General features: G+C 56.9%; 7 protein-coding genes across 7 annotated transcripts; 4 read left to right on the top strand and 3 right to left on the bottom strand.

The window, feature by feature from the left end:
• Window positions 1-40: 40 nt before the first annotated feature.
• SCHCODRAFT_02543516 (sulfate permease) lies at window positions 41-3,582 on the bottom strand. The gene is made up of 8 exons (XM_003031508.2): window positions 3,143-3,582; window positions 2,890-3,090; window positions 2,545-2,837; window positions 2,343-2,494; window positions 2,042-2,293; window positions 1,774-1,974; window positions 970-1,724; window positions 41-910 (listed from the first exon to the last, which is right to left on the bottom strand). Exons 1-8 carry the CDS (start codon window positions 3,263-3,265, stop codon window positions 443-445), a joined length of 2,445 nt encoding a protein of 814 aa, XP_003031554.1. The 5' UTR covers window positions 3,266-3,582; the 3' UTR covers window positions 41-442.
• Window positions 3,583-6,311: 2,729 nt separating this feature from the next.
• SCHCODRAFT_02543515 (uncharacterized protein) lies at window positions 6,312-6,980 on the bottom strand. Its single transcript, XM_050343621.1, has one exon. It carries the CDS (start codon window positions 6,640-6,642, stop codon window positions 6,415-6,417), a length of 228 nt encoding a protein of 75 aa, XP_050199437.1. The 5' UTR covers window positions 6,643-6,980; the 3' UTR covers window positions 6,312-6,414.
• A 40-nt stretch (window positions 6,981-7,020) lies between these two features.
• Window positions 7,021-7,541, bottom strand: SCHCODRAFT_02305968 (uncharacterized protein). Its single transcript, XM_050342318.1, has 2 exons — window positions 7,518-7,541; window positions 7,021-7,467 (listed from the first exon to the last, which is right to left on the bottom strand). Exon 2 carries the CDS (start codon window positions 7,454-7,456, stop codon window positions 7,073-7,075), a length of 384 nt encoding a protein of 127 aa, XP_050199436.1. The 5' UTR covers window positions 7,457-7,467; window positions 7,518-7,541; the 3' UTR covers window positions 7,021-7,072.
• A 744-nt stretch (window positions 7,542-8,285) lies between these two features.
• Window positions 8,286-9,059, top strand: SCHCODRAFT_02749068 (uncharacterized protein; the record flags this gene model as incomplete). Its single annotated transcript, XM_003031104.2, has 2 exons — window positions 8,286-8,304; window positions 8,359-9,059. 2 exons carry the CDS (start codon window positions 8,286-8,288, stop codon window positions 9,057-9,059), a joined length of 720 nt encoding a protein of 239 aa, XP_003031150.1.
• An 818-nt stretch (window positions 9,060-9,877) lies between these two features.
• On the top strand, window positions 9,878-11,484 carry SCHCODRAFT_02505034 (uncharacterized protein; the record flags this gene model as incomplete). Its single annotated transcript, XM_003031105.1, has 4 exons — window positions 9,878-9,973; window positions 10,111-10,262; window positions 10,365-10,439; window positions 10,626-11,484. 4 exons carry the CDS (start codon window positions 9,878-9,880, stop codon window positions 11,482-11,484), a joined length of 1,182 nt encoding a protein of 393 aa, XP_003031151.1.
• Window positions 11,485-12,915: 1,431 nt separating this feature from the next.
• SCHCODRAFT_02579958 (uncharacterized protein) lies at window positions 12,916-14,396 on the top strand (the record flags this gene model as incomplete). Its single annotated transcript, XM_003031106.2, has 2 exons — window positions 12,916-12,950; window positions 13,007-14,396. 2 exons carry the CDS (start codon window positions 12,916-12,918, stop codon window positions 14,394-14,396), a joined length of 1,425 nt encoding a protein of 474 aa, XP_003031152.1.
• A 922-nt stretch (window positions 14,397-15,318) lies between these two features.
• Window positions 15,319-17,254, top strand: SCHCODRAFT_02543503 (uncharacterized protein). Its single transcript, XM_003031107.3, has 2 exons — window positions 15,319-15,620; window positions 15,671-17,254. The coding sequence occupies exons 1-2, from the start codon at window positions 15,538-15,540 to the stop codon at window positions 17,046-17,048; spliced, it is 1,461 nt and encodes a 486-aa protein (XP_003031153.1). The 5' UTR covers window positions 15,319-15,537; the 3' UTR covers window positions 17,049-17,254.
• The last annotated feature ends 651 nt before the right edge of the window (window positions 17,255-17,905 follow it).

The raw sequence follows: 17,905 nt of genomic DNA, 5'->3' as shown, positions 1-17,905 counted from the left end.
CTGACGCGCTGGGCGTCCTCTCTTTTCTACTCCAAGACCTCGACGGCGGGGCTCGCTTCGAAAAGTTCCCAATTGTTCTTCCACTACATTGCGCGGACCTCTAACTAAGCGCCTTGTGAATGTCTAGTAATACAGTGATTGGTAGAAATGAGTACGTGAGTACTATGTAATAGACCATCGGCAATTAACCAATCTCGTCGCGTCAAAGCAGCGCGCGGTTCTATCGTTTTTCCTCCGCAAAGGTATACAATTCGTCGTCGGTAAGTGTTGGTGAGTAATCATCGTCGAGTACAGTCGTGTGAGTAGGCGAGCGCATGAGGTAAATGAGGATGTAGACGGGCGAACAATCACGACATGGTACAAGGGGGGATAAATAACCAAGAGAGCAGAGCCAATGACCAAGAGAGCCAAGCAAGTCAAGCCAAGTCCGTGTGCTTGGTGCTCACTGGTACCCCGGCACCCGCCGCTCCGCCGCGCGGACCGCCTCCTGCAAGTCCAGGTGGAAGAACGGCGTGTCGTCCGATATCAACGGCGCGAGCTCGACCTCCGCGACCACGCTCGCGTCCTTCAGGTCCGAGCGCGCGAATGGCGGCAGTGAGGCGGAGTGCGTGGGCTGGTACCCGGGCTGCGGCTGGTACGACTCGGACGGCTGCTCCTTGTAGTCGTGGCTCGCCTCCGACCACTCGCGCGCCTGCTCGACGATGCCCTCCGCGCCGCCGCGCGCTTCGACGTCGTTCTGGCGGACCTGCGGGGAGGTATCGGGGTCGCCCTCGCGCAGGCCGTCGCGGTAGGGCACGACGGGGGCGACCTCGTGCGACCTGCCCGCATCGTGCGCGCGCGCCCCAAAGCCGAAGCCGCCGGCGACGAGCGCGCGGCGGATCCAGGGCGAGAGGATGGATGCGAAGTGGAACTGGGGGACGGTGTCAGCAACGTGTTCTCGTCTAGTGAGTGCAAGGATGCCAAACTCACCTCCACCGGCGCATTCGTCCACCGCTCGATCTCGCTCCTCGTATCGATCAAGCTCTGCACCGCGGTCGTATCGATGTGGCTGATGCTCGAGAAGTCCAGCACGACCGCGCGCAACAACGGCAGCGCCTCGTTCCGCTTCTGCTCCTCCTCCGCCGTGCCCCCGCGCGTCCCCGGGTCGTTCCACGGCCGGTCAGCGAGCGAGATCGACGCGTAGTCGATGCCCCGCCTCGTGTGCGTCTTCACGTAGTCCACGATCCGCTCGTTCATCACCGCCGAGTTCGGGTAGAGGTACGACTCCTCAAAGCGGTAGATGATCACGCCCGGCGCGGGAGGCACGACCTCGACGCCGTGGCGCGCGGCAGTGGAGCCCTCGGCGAGCGGGACGAACACCTCGCGCTCGTACTCGGCGCTGGAGATGCCCGCCTTGAGGCTCGCGGTCTTGCCGGAGGAGAAGGAGGCGGAAGAGGACAAGGCGTTGCCGCGGCGGAGGATGACCTTGCCGAGGAACTTGCCGCGCGGGTGCGCGACGCGGATGAGGAGGAGGGCGAGCGACGCGCAGATCGAGGCGTAGATGCCGTTCTCGATGGTCGAGAAGACGGTGACGAGCACCGCGGCGAGCCAGATGACGAACTCGAGGGGCGCTACACGCCAGTAGGAGTAGACCTGCGCGGGAGAGGCGACGAGATCGGCCACGGCGTGGATGATGACCGCAGACAGCGCCGCGGACGGGATCCAGTAGAAGGCAGAGGTGAGACCTGTCATAAGGTGAGCGGGGATACGGCGAGATATGCAAGGCAGACTGACCATAGAGTGCTACAAGCACGACGATGGCGGTCACGATGCCCGCTGCCGGGGTGCGCACACCACACTTGCTCTTCAGCGCGGAGCGGGAGAACGATCCCGTCGCGGGGTACGCATTGAAGCAGGAGCCCACCAGGTTCGTGACGCCGATCGCGATAAGCTCTTGGTTCGGATTGATCTTGTACCCATTGACACGGCCGAAGGCTGCGAGAGGAGAAAGATCGACGTCAGCATCGCTACTTCCCGAAAATTCGGTAAAAGCACAACATACACTTCGAGATCGCGATGTGCTCAAGGAGAAGGATGATCGTCGCGACAGGGAGCTCGGAGGCAAGTGCCGAGATGAGGTCGGTGTCGATGACGGGCTGGCCGACGTGCTTGAAGCCGCGCGGGACGTCCTTCAAAATCTTGATGGGGTAACCAGACGCGGTCTTGCGGTGGCGGCAAAAAAGCCAGGCGGCGATGGTGAGCACGACGACCACGAAAGCATTGCGCAGCACAGAAGCGAAGAAGAACAAGCGAGCTGGGGATATAGGTGAGTATGTGCGTGGGCCTGTGGCAGAGAGACGCACAGTGCTGCGGATACCGCTTCGCCAACTTGTCGCAAGTGATGCGGAAGGCGTAGAGAAAGACGAGGGCCGGTAGACCGAAGGCGGCGTCCAGCTTGGTGCCCGGCAGATGCTTGAGGGACTCGATGATGACCTTGTACGTCGACGCGCGGGTGCTGTCGCAATCGTGAGTAATCAGATGATGACGAAAGCAAGACGAACTCACTCAAATCCGGACATGCCCATTAGGCCGGGAACCTGGCCCGCGACGATGCTGATCGCGGAGCCGGTCATGAAACCGGAGATGGCAGGCGCAGGAATGAAGTCGACGATCCAGCCAAGGCGGAGGAGGCCGATACCCAAGACGATCCAGCCGCAGATGAAGGCGACGGTGGTGGCGATCAGCGGAGCATCCCAGGTGTCCGGGTGCTTCTCCTCGACAGACTTGATGATTTGCGAGACAGTGAGGGACATGACCGCGACGGGGCCGATGGACACGTCCTTGGACGTCGCGAAGAGCTGCAATGGGACATTAGACGCATACATGCGATGATTCAGTACATTTACTTACGCAGTAGATCAAAACTCCAACAAAGGACGAGTAGAGGCCAAATTCGGGTGAGAGGGTCGCGATTTGCGCGTAGGACATGCCCTGAGGGACGAGGACCATGCCGACCGTGAGGCCTGCGATCACATCCCCTGAGAGCCATCCCAGATTGTAGCGAGTGATCCAGCCAAAAATGGGGAACAGGCTCGTCAGGTAGGTGACAACCTGGGGTGCGGGATAAGCACGCTGTGAGAGCACAAGACGAGATCGTACGCACTGCGCTCTTGGGATCGAATGTGCGCTCCCTGAACCAATCTGTGGTCGAGATGACCGGTGGAGTCTCTTCAGGGTACGCGATGACCCGCTTCCCGAACTTCTTCGCTGCTTCGGTGGTAGGCATTGTGCGTGTGCGTGTGCGCGCTACTGCGATGTTCTATCGCTGGTGTTGGTGATGTGTGCGCGGGAAGGGAAGGGGGTAGGGATGGGGTGTCGGTAGGGATGGGGTGTCGGTAGGGGCAGAGCCGGCGGCTGCAAGACGTTCAAGTCGTCCTACAGGGTCTTCTTGACGCGCTTCGGGTGCGGGGGGAAGTAAGCAAGAACGGCGAGGGCGGATTGGCGGCCATCGGGGTTATATATGATCGTGACGCAAGAAAGAGGGAAAAGCTGCAATTGATGGGCTGGATTGCGTGCTCCCCAGGGGGCGCCATGGCAGTAGAGAGGATGGCGTGCTTATGATCCATGATCGCCGCCGGTCCAAGCGCTCCCGACGTTCGTTTTCGGCGCGCCCTGTCACATCTCGTCACATATCCCCGCTGGGCATCAATTCCCCCGCCATCACGTTTTGCTTTTCGCCATCGTTTTCGCCGTGGGTCGCCGGTTGAGTGCGGTGTCCGGCGGGGGGTCTTCCCCTGCTTTGTATTCTTCGACGCTCGAGCTCGTCGAGGCCGCAAAACGTGCAGCCTTCCGCGGTGCGACCCGGGCAGCATCGGCTCTGGACAGTACCCGCGCGGAACGTCATCTGGGCGAATATGGCGACGAGGGCGTGGGCGCTCATCGCCCCTCTGCGCGTGCGCTTTCAGCCTGTCAAGCGTTCTACAAGCAGCCACATCTGGTCCCCTCCGCCTCTTCTCACTGGTCTCCGGGTCCTTCTACCGTCGTACCGGGCCTCGCGTCCGTCTCCCCTGGCACCCGCGCTGCCCCTCGCGCACGACAACACGTTCCGAAAGCACACCACTCTCGAATTCCGAATGCTCGTGCCACCGCTCTCACCGTAGTCTGGCAGCCTGATGCTCGCGCCCGCGCAGCCCGTCGCCCCGCCTATTCAGCGCCATAGATGCTATCGCTCGTCGCTTGAATCTTCGTACCGCGAGGTGGTCTTATGACCGTCAACCCGACGCCGCTGGAGTCCTGCTCGCAAAGAGCCTTCGTGCTGCTGAAGGTACCCTATACTTGCTTCGACGCATTAGCTGTCCTTCTTGGCTACCGCGTAGCCCGGTCCGGCCATCTCGCAGAGGCGGGGCACTCAACACGACCGTGTGGACCCCTCATCTCGCATCAATACCTACTCCGCGTCAGGCCTCTCCGCCAGCCCGCGTCAGGCCCTCGAGCTAGTCCGCGCCCCTCCCGTCGTATGGACAGCCCCTCCGCGCCCGGCCTAGCGTGGTCGTGTGCCTCTCGACGATGGCGAGCTCTGAATGAAGTATGTTGCCTTGCGCAGCGTGACCCCTTATCCTGCCCGTTGTGGTGGCGCGAGCTGCCTCTTCTGTGATGGCGCCTGCCTCCTTTGAGGATAGCGCCTGCTTCCTCTAGTATTGGCATCTACCGCTTCTGCTAATGTCGGGCGCGCCATTCTATGAAGCAGAATCTCATCGCGTTGATGCTATGCGGCTCTACTGTACTTCTGCGCTCTTCTGCCGTACAGTTGCTATCATCGTACTATCGCTAAGTATACTGATGCTCGACTACCCCGATTGCTTCTGAGCATAGTCTACTGCCTCGACTGCGCCTGATGGTAGTCTATAGCACCTGCTGATGCTCTACTGCTCGCCATGCTTCCTATTCGTGATGTATATAAACGCGATGGGCTGGTGTACTCAATCCGCCGCTGCTCCCCTGTTACTAGCCCGCTTCGTATTCCGAATGTCGAGGGCCTGCGTCTACTGGTATTACGCGCCGATGGTCTCACGGGCTTGCTCATGGTCTCACGAGGTCACCTATGCCCCCATATCGCAATTCATCGGTTCGTAGCTGCATCTACTCCTCGCCTATCGCAAGACCCTCCCTATCTCGTATACGCCACTCTGCCAGGTTGTTGACGCGAGCGCCCTGGGCCGTCCAGTACGAAATCCTCCCCTCACGGATACGACATGCACTCGCGGATACGACATGCACTCACGGATACGACACGCACGACACGCAGCTCCATCTAGCACGCTTCCTATTGGTGATGTCGGGCGCCCTGCCCTATTAGGCGAGTGGCGCGTACTATGAGGCCATTTATTCGCGCGCATGCGCTCTACCAAGTGATTGGCGCCCTGGATATCTGTGCGGTGTGTCTTGCATCCGCGCATCCTTTACTAGCTCAGGCATCCTGTGCTACTTCGTGCGTCCTGTCCTGGATTCCACCGGCCGATCGATGCGTCTACTCCTCAGGATATTGCCCCGCTCATCCGCCAACTACACCGCTTGTGAGCCTCACGATACTCCGCTTGCTAGACCGCACAGCGCCGCCGCCCTATTTGACGCCGGTGGAACGCCAAATTTACGATGGATGCTTTACTCACTGGCGCCACCAATTTACGGGTTTTCGAAATGCTATCCCTTCGACTCCGCGCCTTTGCTATTAAGCCTGCGTTATACGCTTTATCTGCCTCGCTATACGCCGCTGAGGTTCTCTGTACGTCCTCCACTCGCATGACCAGCTCCGGCACTTCCAAACATACGACTTCAACACGAAAGCCTCTCCTTGTGGTTCCGGACGCGCCAACTCCTCGAGCTCGGATGTTTACAAGGAAAGTCGACGTACTTTGCCTACTCGGAGGCCTCATGTATTGATCAATCCGGCATTTCTCAATTCATCGCTTGATTTGGCTCTATTTGTTCCATTTTGTTTGTCCTTTTTGGTCGCCAAACACGACCCCTCCCGCGCAAGTGCTTTCTCTCCCCCTCGGGACCCCCGTTTTCCCCTCCCCACAATCTCCAGCCCGCATCGCCATACCCCCTTCACCATCCCCCGTCCGAGATCTCCTTGTCACGCCTACCACAACGGGTCAATGCTGAAGTCGCTAGCGGAGACGCGCTTAGGTCGCTGATGGACTCCAGAGTCGCTAGCGATGGACTTGTCGAGTCCTGTCTCGCCGTCTTGGTGCCACAGCTAGTCTCGATGCCGAGAGGTCCGCAGCTTGTCTTTCAACTTAAGGGCGCCGCCGCATACTGACAAGGACGCCGCAGGATACTCTAGCTTAAGGATAGGTGACGCCGTGAAGCCCGGACCCAACCCGGGTCCGGGGCGGATCAGGAATGAAGTGAACAATGGACAATGGTAGGTGCTCACCGCTGAGGACAGCCATCCGATAGAGGTATAGCGACGCAAATAGCGAATGAAGAGGTGCAGCAGATAACATTCACCTCGCCAGATGATACAGGGCCTTCGACTCTGAGCGCAGGTCGAAAACTAGGTAGTAGCCGTTGCTGAAGTGTTTCGACCGTGAAGTAAGCAGAAGGATATCCCCCAGGGTGTGAATTAAAATTCAAAAGTACACCGCAGATCCCCGGCATTCACCATCTTCGCCCTCAAGCACGACATCAAGCGCTTCTGCGTGCGCCTTTGAGGCAAATAAGGCGACCCTTGTTCTCTATATGGATGTCTTTCTCATCGAGCGTCGTATTCGGAGCGCGAGCTTCTCATTCGGAGGCCTGTCAGCGCGCGCGAAGGAATATTCGGAAAAGCCCTTCCAAGGCGCTTGGTCTGCGTATTCGGAATACGTACAGCGCCCGAGGTCTCGAGCAGAAGGTAGACCGCCGTTGACGATGGTGCGTACGTTCTGCGGCGCTGTCGTCTGCGGTGGTCTATCGCAGTCGAGAGAATGCCAGGGGAGCGACTGAGCGCACCGGAGGTCACGGAGAATCTAGAGAGTGGACTGTTGTATAGCGGTCATCGCTAGACGATGGCATAGTGCTCACCGCTCGGGACTCGACGCCCGCATTCTCAGGCCAAGATCTGCTTCATCGTGTCCTGCGGATCGCATAGAGTAAGTTGTGTGCGGTGCCGAGTCGAATAGACGCGTTGGCTGCGGCCCTTCCTCAGAATGGCGCGCGGCGCGCCGGGGGAGGTAGTCGGCTGGGACCTGATTGCGTCAAGAGGCTGAGGCGGTGTTCGACACATGCGTCCGGATACGGTACGGCGCTCCGTTGGAAGCGCCCAGAGAGTGTGTAGGGTCGAGAGCTGAATGCCAAGTATTACTCTTGATCCATCGAGGAAATGGAAGGGGTGGGCTAAGCAGAAGAGGTCGAGGCTGCTCCTTCGACGTCGGATACCACAGAGAAGAACGAAAAGCGGATCTGAGTAGTGGCCGAGACACAATTGCAGCATGACGGCGCGCGCTAGGTCTTCGTTTCAAGATCTTCGAGCAATGCCTGGATATGATTCGCACTTTTCTCTCGAATGAATTCGATACACCCCGAAGGTCAGCGTCGACTCCAGGTCGAAGATTACTCAAGATTCGAACATGCGAATTTGTGGCGGCGAAGGCGTCGGAGTCTGAAGTTGATGTGGCGGCGCTCAAGGCGCACGCAAAGCTTTGACTCTGCTACCATCGATACCAATTGATGTTCTGCAACATATCTCTTCTCGACTCTGACGCGCGATGTGGGATTGAGCACAGATTGTCCGAACGACATCTCGCCGGCAACACTCGAACGACCAGATTGATCATCATTCCGGACGCATGTTGAGGCTCGCGCGTATAGTTCTCGACCTTGTATAGGTCCATTACAACATAAGTGTGCAAACCAGTAGCTTGCACATCCAGAGACTGAACCCAGAATGCGGTGTCAATCATGCCACTGCAGTCGCTATGAGTGGCAGCTTAGGGCAAGCGCCGCCGTCTTATTCGATAATGTCGCGTGCGACAAGAGTACCCGCGTATGGCTCCGAAGTTATTGGGGTGATATCAAGTGGTTTCCCTTTGTTTCTCGCTAACAAACGCCCATCAGGACGCCACAATGAATATTTGTTTATGTTTATGTCCCTCGTGAGTGGCATGAGGCGTCTGGTCCGATCAACCATCCATTACGCCGCCGTCGCTGGAGCCTTGACCTGGCCAGTATCGTTGGACTACGACCGCTATAAGGTCGAAGTGGCGCTACTACGAGAACAGCATCTTTCAAAAGCCCACTATCCATCCTCCGGTACCCACGACATGTCCGTCGTCGACGAACGTGAGTGGCTTCGCTGAAATGACCCTTCAGACTAAATTCAATCTACGCGTATAGTTGATGCCATCGCAGCTGGCTTTACAGCGCTATCCTTGGCCAGCTCAGGGTCGCATACCGGGCGCCACACGCTCAATATGGTATGGGAAAGGTCATGGCTCGACGTCTCAGAAACGGTCAAGTGGCAAGCACATGTCACTGGTAGTGACGGAGACCCCGGCACGGCGCTTCACCCGATCATCCTCTGGAGAGAGCGGTCCGGCCCCGTCACTGTCAGAATCAACCGCATATCATGCAACGAGGTGCAGCCGCTTCATGACTCCATCCTCGAAGTCATGCAGGAGCTTGTCAGCCGCTGCGACGCCCTCGAGCTCAACGCACCTTGGCTCATCATTTCCCCCGTCGTCGAGATGTTCAACCGCGTCAAGCACCTCATCTTCATAAGCGACGATGTGCGCGAGATCCGCAATCTTCTGTGTTTTCTTTCGTCCCCTATGGCCGATGGACAACCGAACATGCCTCTGCTCAGCAAGATACACATTATCTGCCGAGGCGGATGCGAGCTGGACCTGCTCGTGTATCGCTTCACGCACCGAGTGGAGGTGCTGGCATTGAAGCGCAAGCTCATTGCGCTCACGTACACCTCACCCGCTGGACTCTGGCCTCCTTCGCCAGATATCGCCGCCGCAAAGGGCGATCTCTACAATTCCGGCGTCAACTTACATTTCGAGGCACTCGAGAACGATATGCAAGTCGAGTAGATCGTCGGTATCCATTCTATGTAAACAAGTGACTAGGGACTATCCGTGCTGACCAAACCTGCCCCTTAAAATGGTGCAGCTGGTCGTTGCTGACGCGTTGCTTGTGCACTGACGAAGCGGCGAGCATGGGAGATGTGTCACAGCTGGATGCCTCCCCTCCAGTGTTCCTTGAGACTGTCTTGCAAGTAAGTTAAAAGCATTGCTCGTATCGCTCTGAACAGAGGAGTTCAGTGGCAACTTGGGTCGAATTTCCCCATGCGGATGATACCCACGTGTTCTCGACCTCGTGGGCCGCGCATCAATTTTCGCTTCTTGTCCTCCGCAACGACGACCCCGAATGTAATCCTCATCAATGGATGCCAGACGGCCCCTTTCATTATTGCGAATCCATTCCCAGGCCTTTCTTTGCAACTATCTTTGTTTTCGAGCGCGTGTCGGTGCCCTGGCCATCGGATGCCGTTCCGGCCTGGTCGCCAATTATCATCTACGGGAACCCTTCAGCTTCACGAACATGCCGCTCCAATGAATGAACGAGCCTTATCGCGGCGATGGATAAACCATCTCGGTGGCAGTCATCAAGCGGTGGAGGCGTCGTCAAGTAAGTTAACAGCGGATGAACGATCAACAACTCAGAGATCTGTGTGCCAGATATTATATATTGGGCAAATCTGAAGTCGCCGCCTGATCACTGCTTGAAAATTGCCTCCCGACGCAGCTTCCCGCTCATTGCTGTCCTTTCGCACGCACCTTCTAGCTCGCTGCTGCCACATCCATCACTCCGATTGACTGTCACTTTGCTCATTTCATCCTCGGCCGTCATGGGTATATACGCTAAGCCGCACACCACGAGGAAGGCTTCCGTCACCAGAAAAGCATGCGCCCCGCAGAAACCGCGCGTCAGGAAGACAGAGTTGGTGAGTCCTCGCATCCGTGATGTCTTCCAAACTCGACTGCAATGCCATCCCCCTTGCTGGGCGTGGATCTCTCGAGGCTCAGTCTAGCCGGACATGACTGTCTGTCACCCAACGTTGTCCGCTGATACCTACTCCAGGCGTTATTCATGTCTAGGGATGAGCTCCCCGGATTCCGCGACGGCCTTCATTGCGACAGTTGTGGAAGACGGGCGCTTTCTTCGACCAGCAAGATTCAGCATAAGCGACTACATTATGCGGACGACGCTCCGGGGGCAGATCTCTTCAAGAGGTATGTTCAATTCTCGTATGCTTGCTGCGGTCGCTGCACACGACGATCGCATTCATTCAACGCCCCACTCTTCAGCATTGTACATACTTACTCTCCTCTCAGGCCACATCGTTGCGATTGGTGCGGAAAAGACTTCCCTCAGAAAGGAAGCTTGACGAGGCACATTGCTTCTCAACAGTGCGTGTGCCCCTTTCTTTCTACATCGGCCTGAGCGATCATGACATCCCATTTCCACCCACATTTGCCGGTCTAGCTTACTATCATGAGCCCGCCACTCGTCTGCTGCATCATGACCTTGCCGAACCTCTTTTCGTTGTCTGCAACTCTACCGACATTGAATTCCGATGCTAACAATCCTCTCAGCGATAAATCGTTGATGGCACCATGCTCTAAGTGCGACCAACGGTTCTCTGATAGAGCCAGGCTCCATCGCCACCGCGTTAGCGAACATGGTCACGTCCCCAAGAAGCGGCGGAAGGATGACCGAAAGATAGACGAAGAGTCGCACGCGGAGCGGGAGGAGGACGCAGATTCGGAGGAAGGTCGGCATGAAGACGCGGCGAGGGACTGGGACAGCGACGCAGACGGCGATATGGATGCTGAAGGCGACGTCGACGACGAGGTGGCGCTGGCGGGGAATCAATCCTCATCGTCGCTGATGCCGCAGAGGTGCAGCCTGACCGTTCCCATGAACGACGATCTAGAACGTCTCTCGGCGCCCCCGATCGACTTCCAGGTCATCGATACCGCGCCTGTCGATCACCTCCCTGCTCCTGCCCAATACGCCCTCGGCTCGGCGATCTTCGCTTCCGTCGATACGCCAAACTTCGCGGCCCAGTATCACCCCGACACGATCTTCTCGAATCCCTTCATGCCAGGATTCAACAACGCCTCATTGCCCACCCTTCACGAGGCGCTCGACCCTGGCGACGACTGGACTCTCCCGCAGTCTAGGATGCACCCATCTTCCGCCACAAACCTGAACACGGACCTGCCATCCTCGGCGAACTTCTCGACGTTGACTTCGACTCCGCTGGCGTCGCCGCCTCTGCCTCAATTTCCTCCGTTTGTCGATCCCAATCAACTTGCTTGGGACGTTGGTCTCGGCGAGTCTACAGCGCTTGGAGACTTCGCTGCCGCTGCCTTCGATGATCTGGACCTTCCTGCTCTCGACGGCTTCCACGCGTATACGGCCGATGAACATGGATCGTCCTGGGATTAGTCGGGCCTCCGGGTAGCGAGCGCAATCGAGGATACTTACACATTCGATACGAGGAGCTTGGGCGACGCGATGCTGAGGTACGAGTCATAGCAGATTCCTAGTGAATCGGATCAGCGATGCGAGGCCGTTATTCTTCAGTTCACTATATGGAAACAGCAATAGCCCTTGGCGAATCCAGTATTAGCACCTTGCGACTGGGCAGACTTTCTATGCGACGGGCATTGACGAGAACTCGATGGTTTGGGCAGACGACACTTGAATGACCCCTGTACAAACTCACGGACACCCTCGACATGGAAATTGACGCCAGGCTCATGACAGGATCTTGAGCCAGGGAGCCTTTAACATTTTCACTGCTCTACCTCTAACATCTACGTGTCGCGGCGCCGTGCGACCCTCTCTCATCCGGCATCGGCTTCTCCCATTTCTTGAGACCCAGGCTTGAATATCGCACTCTGCACCTCTCCTCTGTGCTTTATGTCACTAATGTTTGTGCATGCTATACGATGGAAGGCCCATCATGCCCATATCCGCGATTGACTGTGAGCACTGAGCAGGGGAGGACGACCGATACGTCGGCGCGCGCATACTTCATTTCTGAGCTTCGTCGCTGTTCTCGTACCTATGCTTGTGCTTGGGGCATGGTATCCACAGAAAGTGGCGCAGAAGGCCTAGTAAGGACGGCACCAGTGACGATGAGAGGAAAACAACAAGACGACTCGCTCCGTGCCGAGCTTTGGGAGCACGTGGCACACGTGCACCACGTGTGCCAAGATCGCGTGTGTCACTCGCGTCCTTGTCCTCTCCTCCAACCTGGCAACCACTCGCTTGACTCAGCTCATATCTCTATATACGACAGCTTCGAGCCATTATAAGGTGCTCTTTGGGAACTACGATATCTCCGGACATCGACTACTCGCCTTGTTAAGCGGAAGGAGTTTGTTGTTCAAACGTAACCCTACGTCCGGGGAAGACGACTGGTCCCGCGCTCGCGATGATGCTTAACACACTTTATCAACACTAGTATAGAACTCCGTCGTCGTGACATAACGGCGCTCCTCTCCCCTTTTCGCGCATCTATAATCGATGTGCCCTCCTTCGACTTCTCGTCAAACGCCCGCCGCGCTGCGGAGTATGACGCCGCTCAGATCCCTCCTGGAGGGGATATCCAAACTCTTGCACGGTCACACGCCATTGTAGCATTGATCCCGGACACACACACAGCCGGGGGACGGGCGATCGAGAGTAACGTAACGTCGAGATGATATACTTATATTCAGTAACTTCACGTCTTTTCTCCCTGTCCCAGCTCTCAACAGCACGCAAAACACGTTTCTTCCAAGCGTCCGGTCAACTCCATAGCCCCTTGCTCTAGCCTTCAACATCGGCGACCGCTTCCCTCCAAACAGAGACACTCAGTTCTGGCCATCCATGGAGGCCGACGCGGGGATGTTCAGAGTATACTGGTGCGCCCCTCATTCTTCTCCTATAAACTAGACATGAATTTCTGATTCATCCCCAGTAAACGTTTTCTGTGCTCCGAGGATAGATGTCGACGACACTATAGCAACGTTGGCAACGTAAACCGGCACCGGGTCACAGATCACGGCCGGTTTTACTCAGAAATCGAAGAGGAGCGTAAATCCGGGCGGAAGCAGTACAAGACGATAGTGGCACTTGTTGTCAAAAGGCGGAAGAGGCAAGCCGGCGAGACCACGACATCAGAGGAGCGTAGCAAGATGGACGCTGGGGACTTGGCCAATGCGTCCACTTCTCCAAACGACGTCGCGCAACAGTCGCGCAGGACGCTTGATCTCGAGAGCCAGATTATCCCACCCCTCCCGCCTCTCGCAGGTCTTGTCGACCCTCAGCAATATCTCTGCGACGCTCATCATTTGGACCCCTATACGGACTTCAGGACCGGCGATGTCGACGATGTATTCGGCGCCGCAGGCGTCGCTTTGCACCACATGGAGGGACCGATCCCGCCCAATCTACCGGGCTTAATCAATACGACACCCGTCTCGTCACCCTCGTTTAACTGGGTCACCCCGCCGCCTTCGTATCCCGCTCACCCTTCTGTGTTCTCCGACGACTGCATCTGGGCGCGTCAAGGGTTCTCCCAGACACTCGACTCGGAGCCCGTGAATGAGAAGTTCCCGTCTCTCGACGCCACTTCACGCGCCCTCTCTCCCCGCTCTCTCGCCTATCAGCCAGCCGCGATGGCAAGCTACCCACCAGTCGCAGTGGCGAATTTCTCGTCGGCCCCGACCATGGGATTCTCCTCGGCCTCAACGACGGACTTCCCGCCAGCCCATCCGACGCAATCAGAAGGCCTTTGGTGGGAGCAGATGGAGCCTCAGGCAACGTTTCGACAGCAACGACATGCGGACGCTTTTCGTCAACAACAACAAGAAGGGGTCGCGCTACAGCGGGAGATTGCTTCCGCTCAACACCGAATGGTTCATGCGCCGCGTCAAGAGCAAGACGCGGGTATGGTCCGCGTGCAGCAACGACTGGAGGAGGATCCTTGGTCGGCCGCTATGGTGCAAGAGCTTCACGCGCTCGCTCAACAGCAATCGGCGACCTCCCCGGCGACTTATGTCCCCGCGGACTTCGACCATCTGGCTCCTGCAGCGGGAACCTCAGACCTTCAGCAATCGTCCTACGCGTCCTATCCTCCGCCTCAGCCTGACGACTTCTCTCTATACCCTCACGACCGGGTTCGCTATGAGCAACAGGCGCCGTCTGCTTTTGAATGGCAGCTCTTCCCAGCCTTCGACCTGCATCACCGGCCAGCTCTCGAACCGCGCAAGCAGATCTCCCACGCGTCCTTCGATTGCGCAGCCCAGCCAGCCTTCGACGCGCCGACCTTCGACGACGCCTTCATGCCGTGGTCTTCCTTCCACTAGTAGGGCTATGTCCCTTGTCCCGAAGGCGCCTGCAGCGCCCGCAAAACGCACCTCCTTGATCCGCCATTGCTTCTGTCATGTCTTCGACTGGATTTTGTTCCCTTTTCCTTGTTTCTCTGTATTATCCCTACACTCATCGCGTACGCCGCCTACCATACATGTCACCAGTAATCATGATACCTTTTCGCGCTCCTCAAGCAATCATCGAATTCCCTTTCCTCCTCATCATCCATTTTGCATCTCTCAAGTCACACACATGCTTCTCACACTGGAATCTCCTTCGTTACGCTCTCTACCCTAGATGTACTCGATTATAGACTCTCGTCCGTTCACAAATTTCATGAATTATCTTGTCCCTTCGTCTAGTCAATGGGCCGGCGCGTGAGCCATCCAGCCAAAGAAGCGATCCATTGCGCATCGTACGAAAGAGATATGGTCCGAACATAAGCGAGGGCGATGTCGGCGAAGTTCAGTACTGGAGCCCCTTTCAACTTACTCCATTATGAACTGCGAGCACGTGTCGCACGCGCGCTCATGCGTTCAGCAATCAAATTGTTCCTTGTCTTCTTCCGTCTCTACCCAGCGACCACCCCATCGCCAACATGACGCCCAGCGCTCTTGAGCTCCGAATGCTTCATTAATCCGAGAGAAAGCGGCGTCAAGGCGTTCCAAGATCGCCGGACCTTCTCCTCTGTCTGGTTACCGTGAGAAATATCTTTGTTCGAGTAACGCCGCCCTACGGCCGGAGCTGGCGAGTGGGCCCGCGCTGGGTATGAGATCCACTATCACAAAGGGCGAGCACTCGATGGGATCCTTGTCGGCGGCGTTCAAACATGCTCCTCTTCATCTCGCTTCTTCATCGACGCCGCCGCCGCATTCGCGAAGAACGCCCTACGTTTACCGCGCCAAGGACTATCGTGCTATGTACCTTCATCCTGAAGGAGATATCGTACGCTCTATACTGTCCGAAACATGCTAGCGATTACTAGATATCTCGACATGCGCTCGGGGAGGCCGGGCGATCGAAGGTAACGTAACGTCCAGGTCCTATATAGTCTGTTCTCGCAAACTCGCCGTACTCACTCTCACAGATATACACCGCGCGCTCACTTTGACTCCCTTGATCTCTCTGCGCACTGCCATGTCTCAGCGCTCTTGCCCTCCACCTCAACGTTCCGTCGCCTACGAGCAACCATCGACGGACGCAGAGCAACCTTCCAAGCTGTACGTATAGTCAGTGTTGTCCTCCTCAATGATCCTGACCTGGTCCTTAGAGATCTCAATTGTCCTACCTGCGGCAGACACTTGTCCAACGTGGGTAACCTCAACCGCCACCGGAGGGACCTGCACCGTTGGGTCAAACCGGACGACAGCAAGACTGAAAGGGGTCCGAGCCAGCTGGATCATTTAGGCTTCGACAAGTACAATGCCTCTGGGCCTTCGAAGTTAGACGCCCAGGATGCTGGTTCGGGGGCGTCGAACGAACTTCCTATCGGTTCACCCTTCCCGCCACGCGAAGAAGTTGTCGATATTCAACGATACTCCTCAGACGGTCGAGCCCCTTCATGCCCTCGCGCGGACATTCTGTCCGGCTACTTCAACGCCGCCGACACGGGCTCGGCCTCGTGCGTCCAGATAGAGACTCCAATTCCAACCCGTCTGCCGGCTTCGACGGAGTCAACCTTTCTCTCTATGTCCTTCGGCAATTTCAGCACGACGCCACCGCCGTGCGTCGCTCATACCTATGGGGCCACTCTCGACGTTGATATCTGGTCGCGCGAGAATGTCTCGCGCCGCACCGACTTCTCGTCACCTGTAGACGATGGATATTACTCGTCCAACGCGGATCCCGGCAACATCTCCATCTACAAGCCTCGATTTGCACACGCTTCTGTCGCTCCTCACAGACGGACCGACTTCGACATGGTCAAGGGAGGCTATCCCCACCCTCCGCAATGCGTTCGCGCTCCTCGTCATCAAGACCCTGGGTCGGCTGCCGGGGTTGGATATCACTCGCACGTCGCGCCTAAGATGGACACTTTGTCGGTGCCAACGATGTATTTTCCACCAGTTCCCCCACCGCAGCCTGACTTTTTCTGGAGTGAGGCGGTGGAGATGGGGATTGAACAACAGCGACAGGCGGAAGCTTATCTTCGACAAGAGCTCGTCCTGCAACCGCATATTGCTCCCGCACCACAACGTACTGCGCGAGGACCGCTTCACGAGCAGTATGCCGGTATGGTACGCGCTCGGCAGCATCAACAAGGAAGTCACCCGCATACCAGTTCCATGCATGGGTCTCAAGCGCTCACTCGACAGTATGCGGGGACCCACGCAACAACTCATGTCCCGACTCGAATGGACTTCAATCAGCGCCCGCCTCAAGCGACTACCTCGTACCCTCAGCAAGCGTTTGACGCTTCCCTTCTTCCCCCTCAGTCTGGCAACGAGATATCATACCATTCCGACCAAGTCGTCTACGCGCAGCAAGCGCCCTCTACGTGGCGCTTCCCTGACCTCGATCCGCACCATCATCCAGCCTCCGGAGCGCATCCCTTCGCTAGCTCCGACGAGTTCGCACAGTACCTCGACGACTCGGACATGTACGCGCCGCACTTCGACATCTTTAATCCGTGCTCGTCCTTCCATTAGGGCAATAAGTCTTGTCCCGAAGGTCAGAATTATCTATTATAATCGACGTTCTCCTCTACGACTGGCACCATAATTCACCACTATAGAGTATGGACCTTCCCTTTCTCGCCATCGCTGTCTACCATACATGTCACTCATAATTACGCCTCTCGACGCTTCTGACGCTTTCAAAACGCTCCCTTCACATGTTCTCATAATATAACATCACTGTGTGCTCTCATCACTTCAAAGGAATGATTTCTGCCCCGAAATCCTCCTTCGTAGCTCTCCGTATTGCATATGGATTACCTTATAGACGCCTATAAGAACTCATCTGTGTCTGTACCCGCCTCGACCGCTCGATCATGTTCTTCCTTCGTCGATTGAATGGATCGCGAAGGGTGATCCAGAAAGCCTGGTAGGCCACCTATCTCGCGCAAAACACGATAGGTGAGAGCCCGAGATTTGAACCATGTTCGACTTGCCCCATATGGACGGGAGCACGTGTCGCTCGCTCATGGTCCGGCTATCAAAGCGTTCCTTGTCTTCCGCCGCCTTCACCTTTGAGACCGCTTCGTCGCCCCCGTTGCGTCCTGTGTCCTCGAGCTCCGACTGTTCCATTCAAATTGATTGAATCATGGGGAAGGGAGTCAAGGCGTCAAAAGACCTCCGCACCCTCACCACTGCCTTGTTACTGTCAAGAGTTTTGTTCGAGGAACGCCGCCTTACGTCCGGAGCTGGGTATGAGATCCCTTATCACAAACGATGAGGACTCAAAGGTATCTTCGTCGGCGACGTGTGAACTTGTCTCTTGCGTCTCGCTTCTTCGGAGACGCCGCCCCCGCATTCTCGAGGACCTCCATATGTCTGCTGCGCCA

The sequence above is a fragment of the Schizophyllum commune genome (genome assembly GCF_000143185.2).
Source record: "Schizophyllum commune H4-8 unplaced genomic scaffold SCHCOscaffold_7, whole genome shotgun sequence".
Classification (NCBI taxonomy): Eukaryota; Fungi; Basidiomycota; class Agaricomycetes; order Agaricales; family Schizophyllaceae; genus Schizophyllum; species Schizophyllum commune.
Note: the sequence above shows the minus strand (reverse complement) of the source record. Positions and strands in the feature narration are given on the sequence as shown.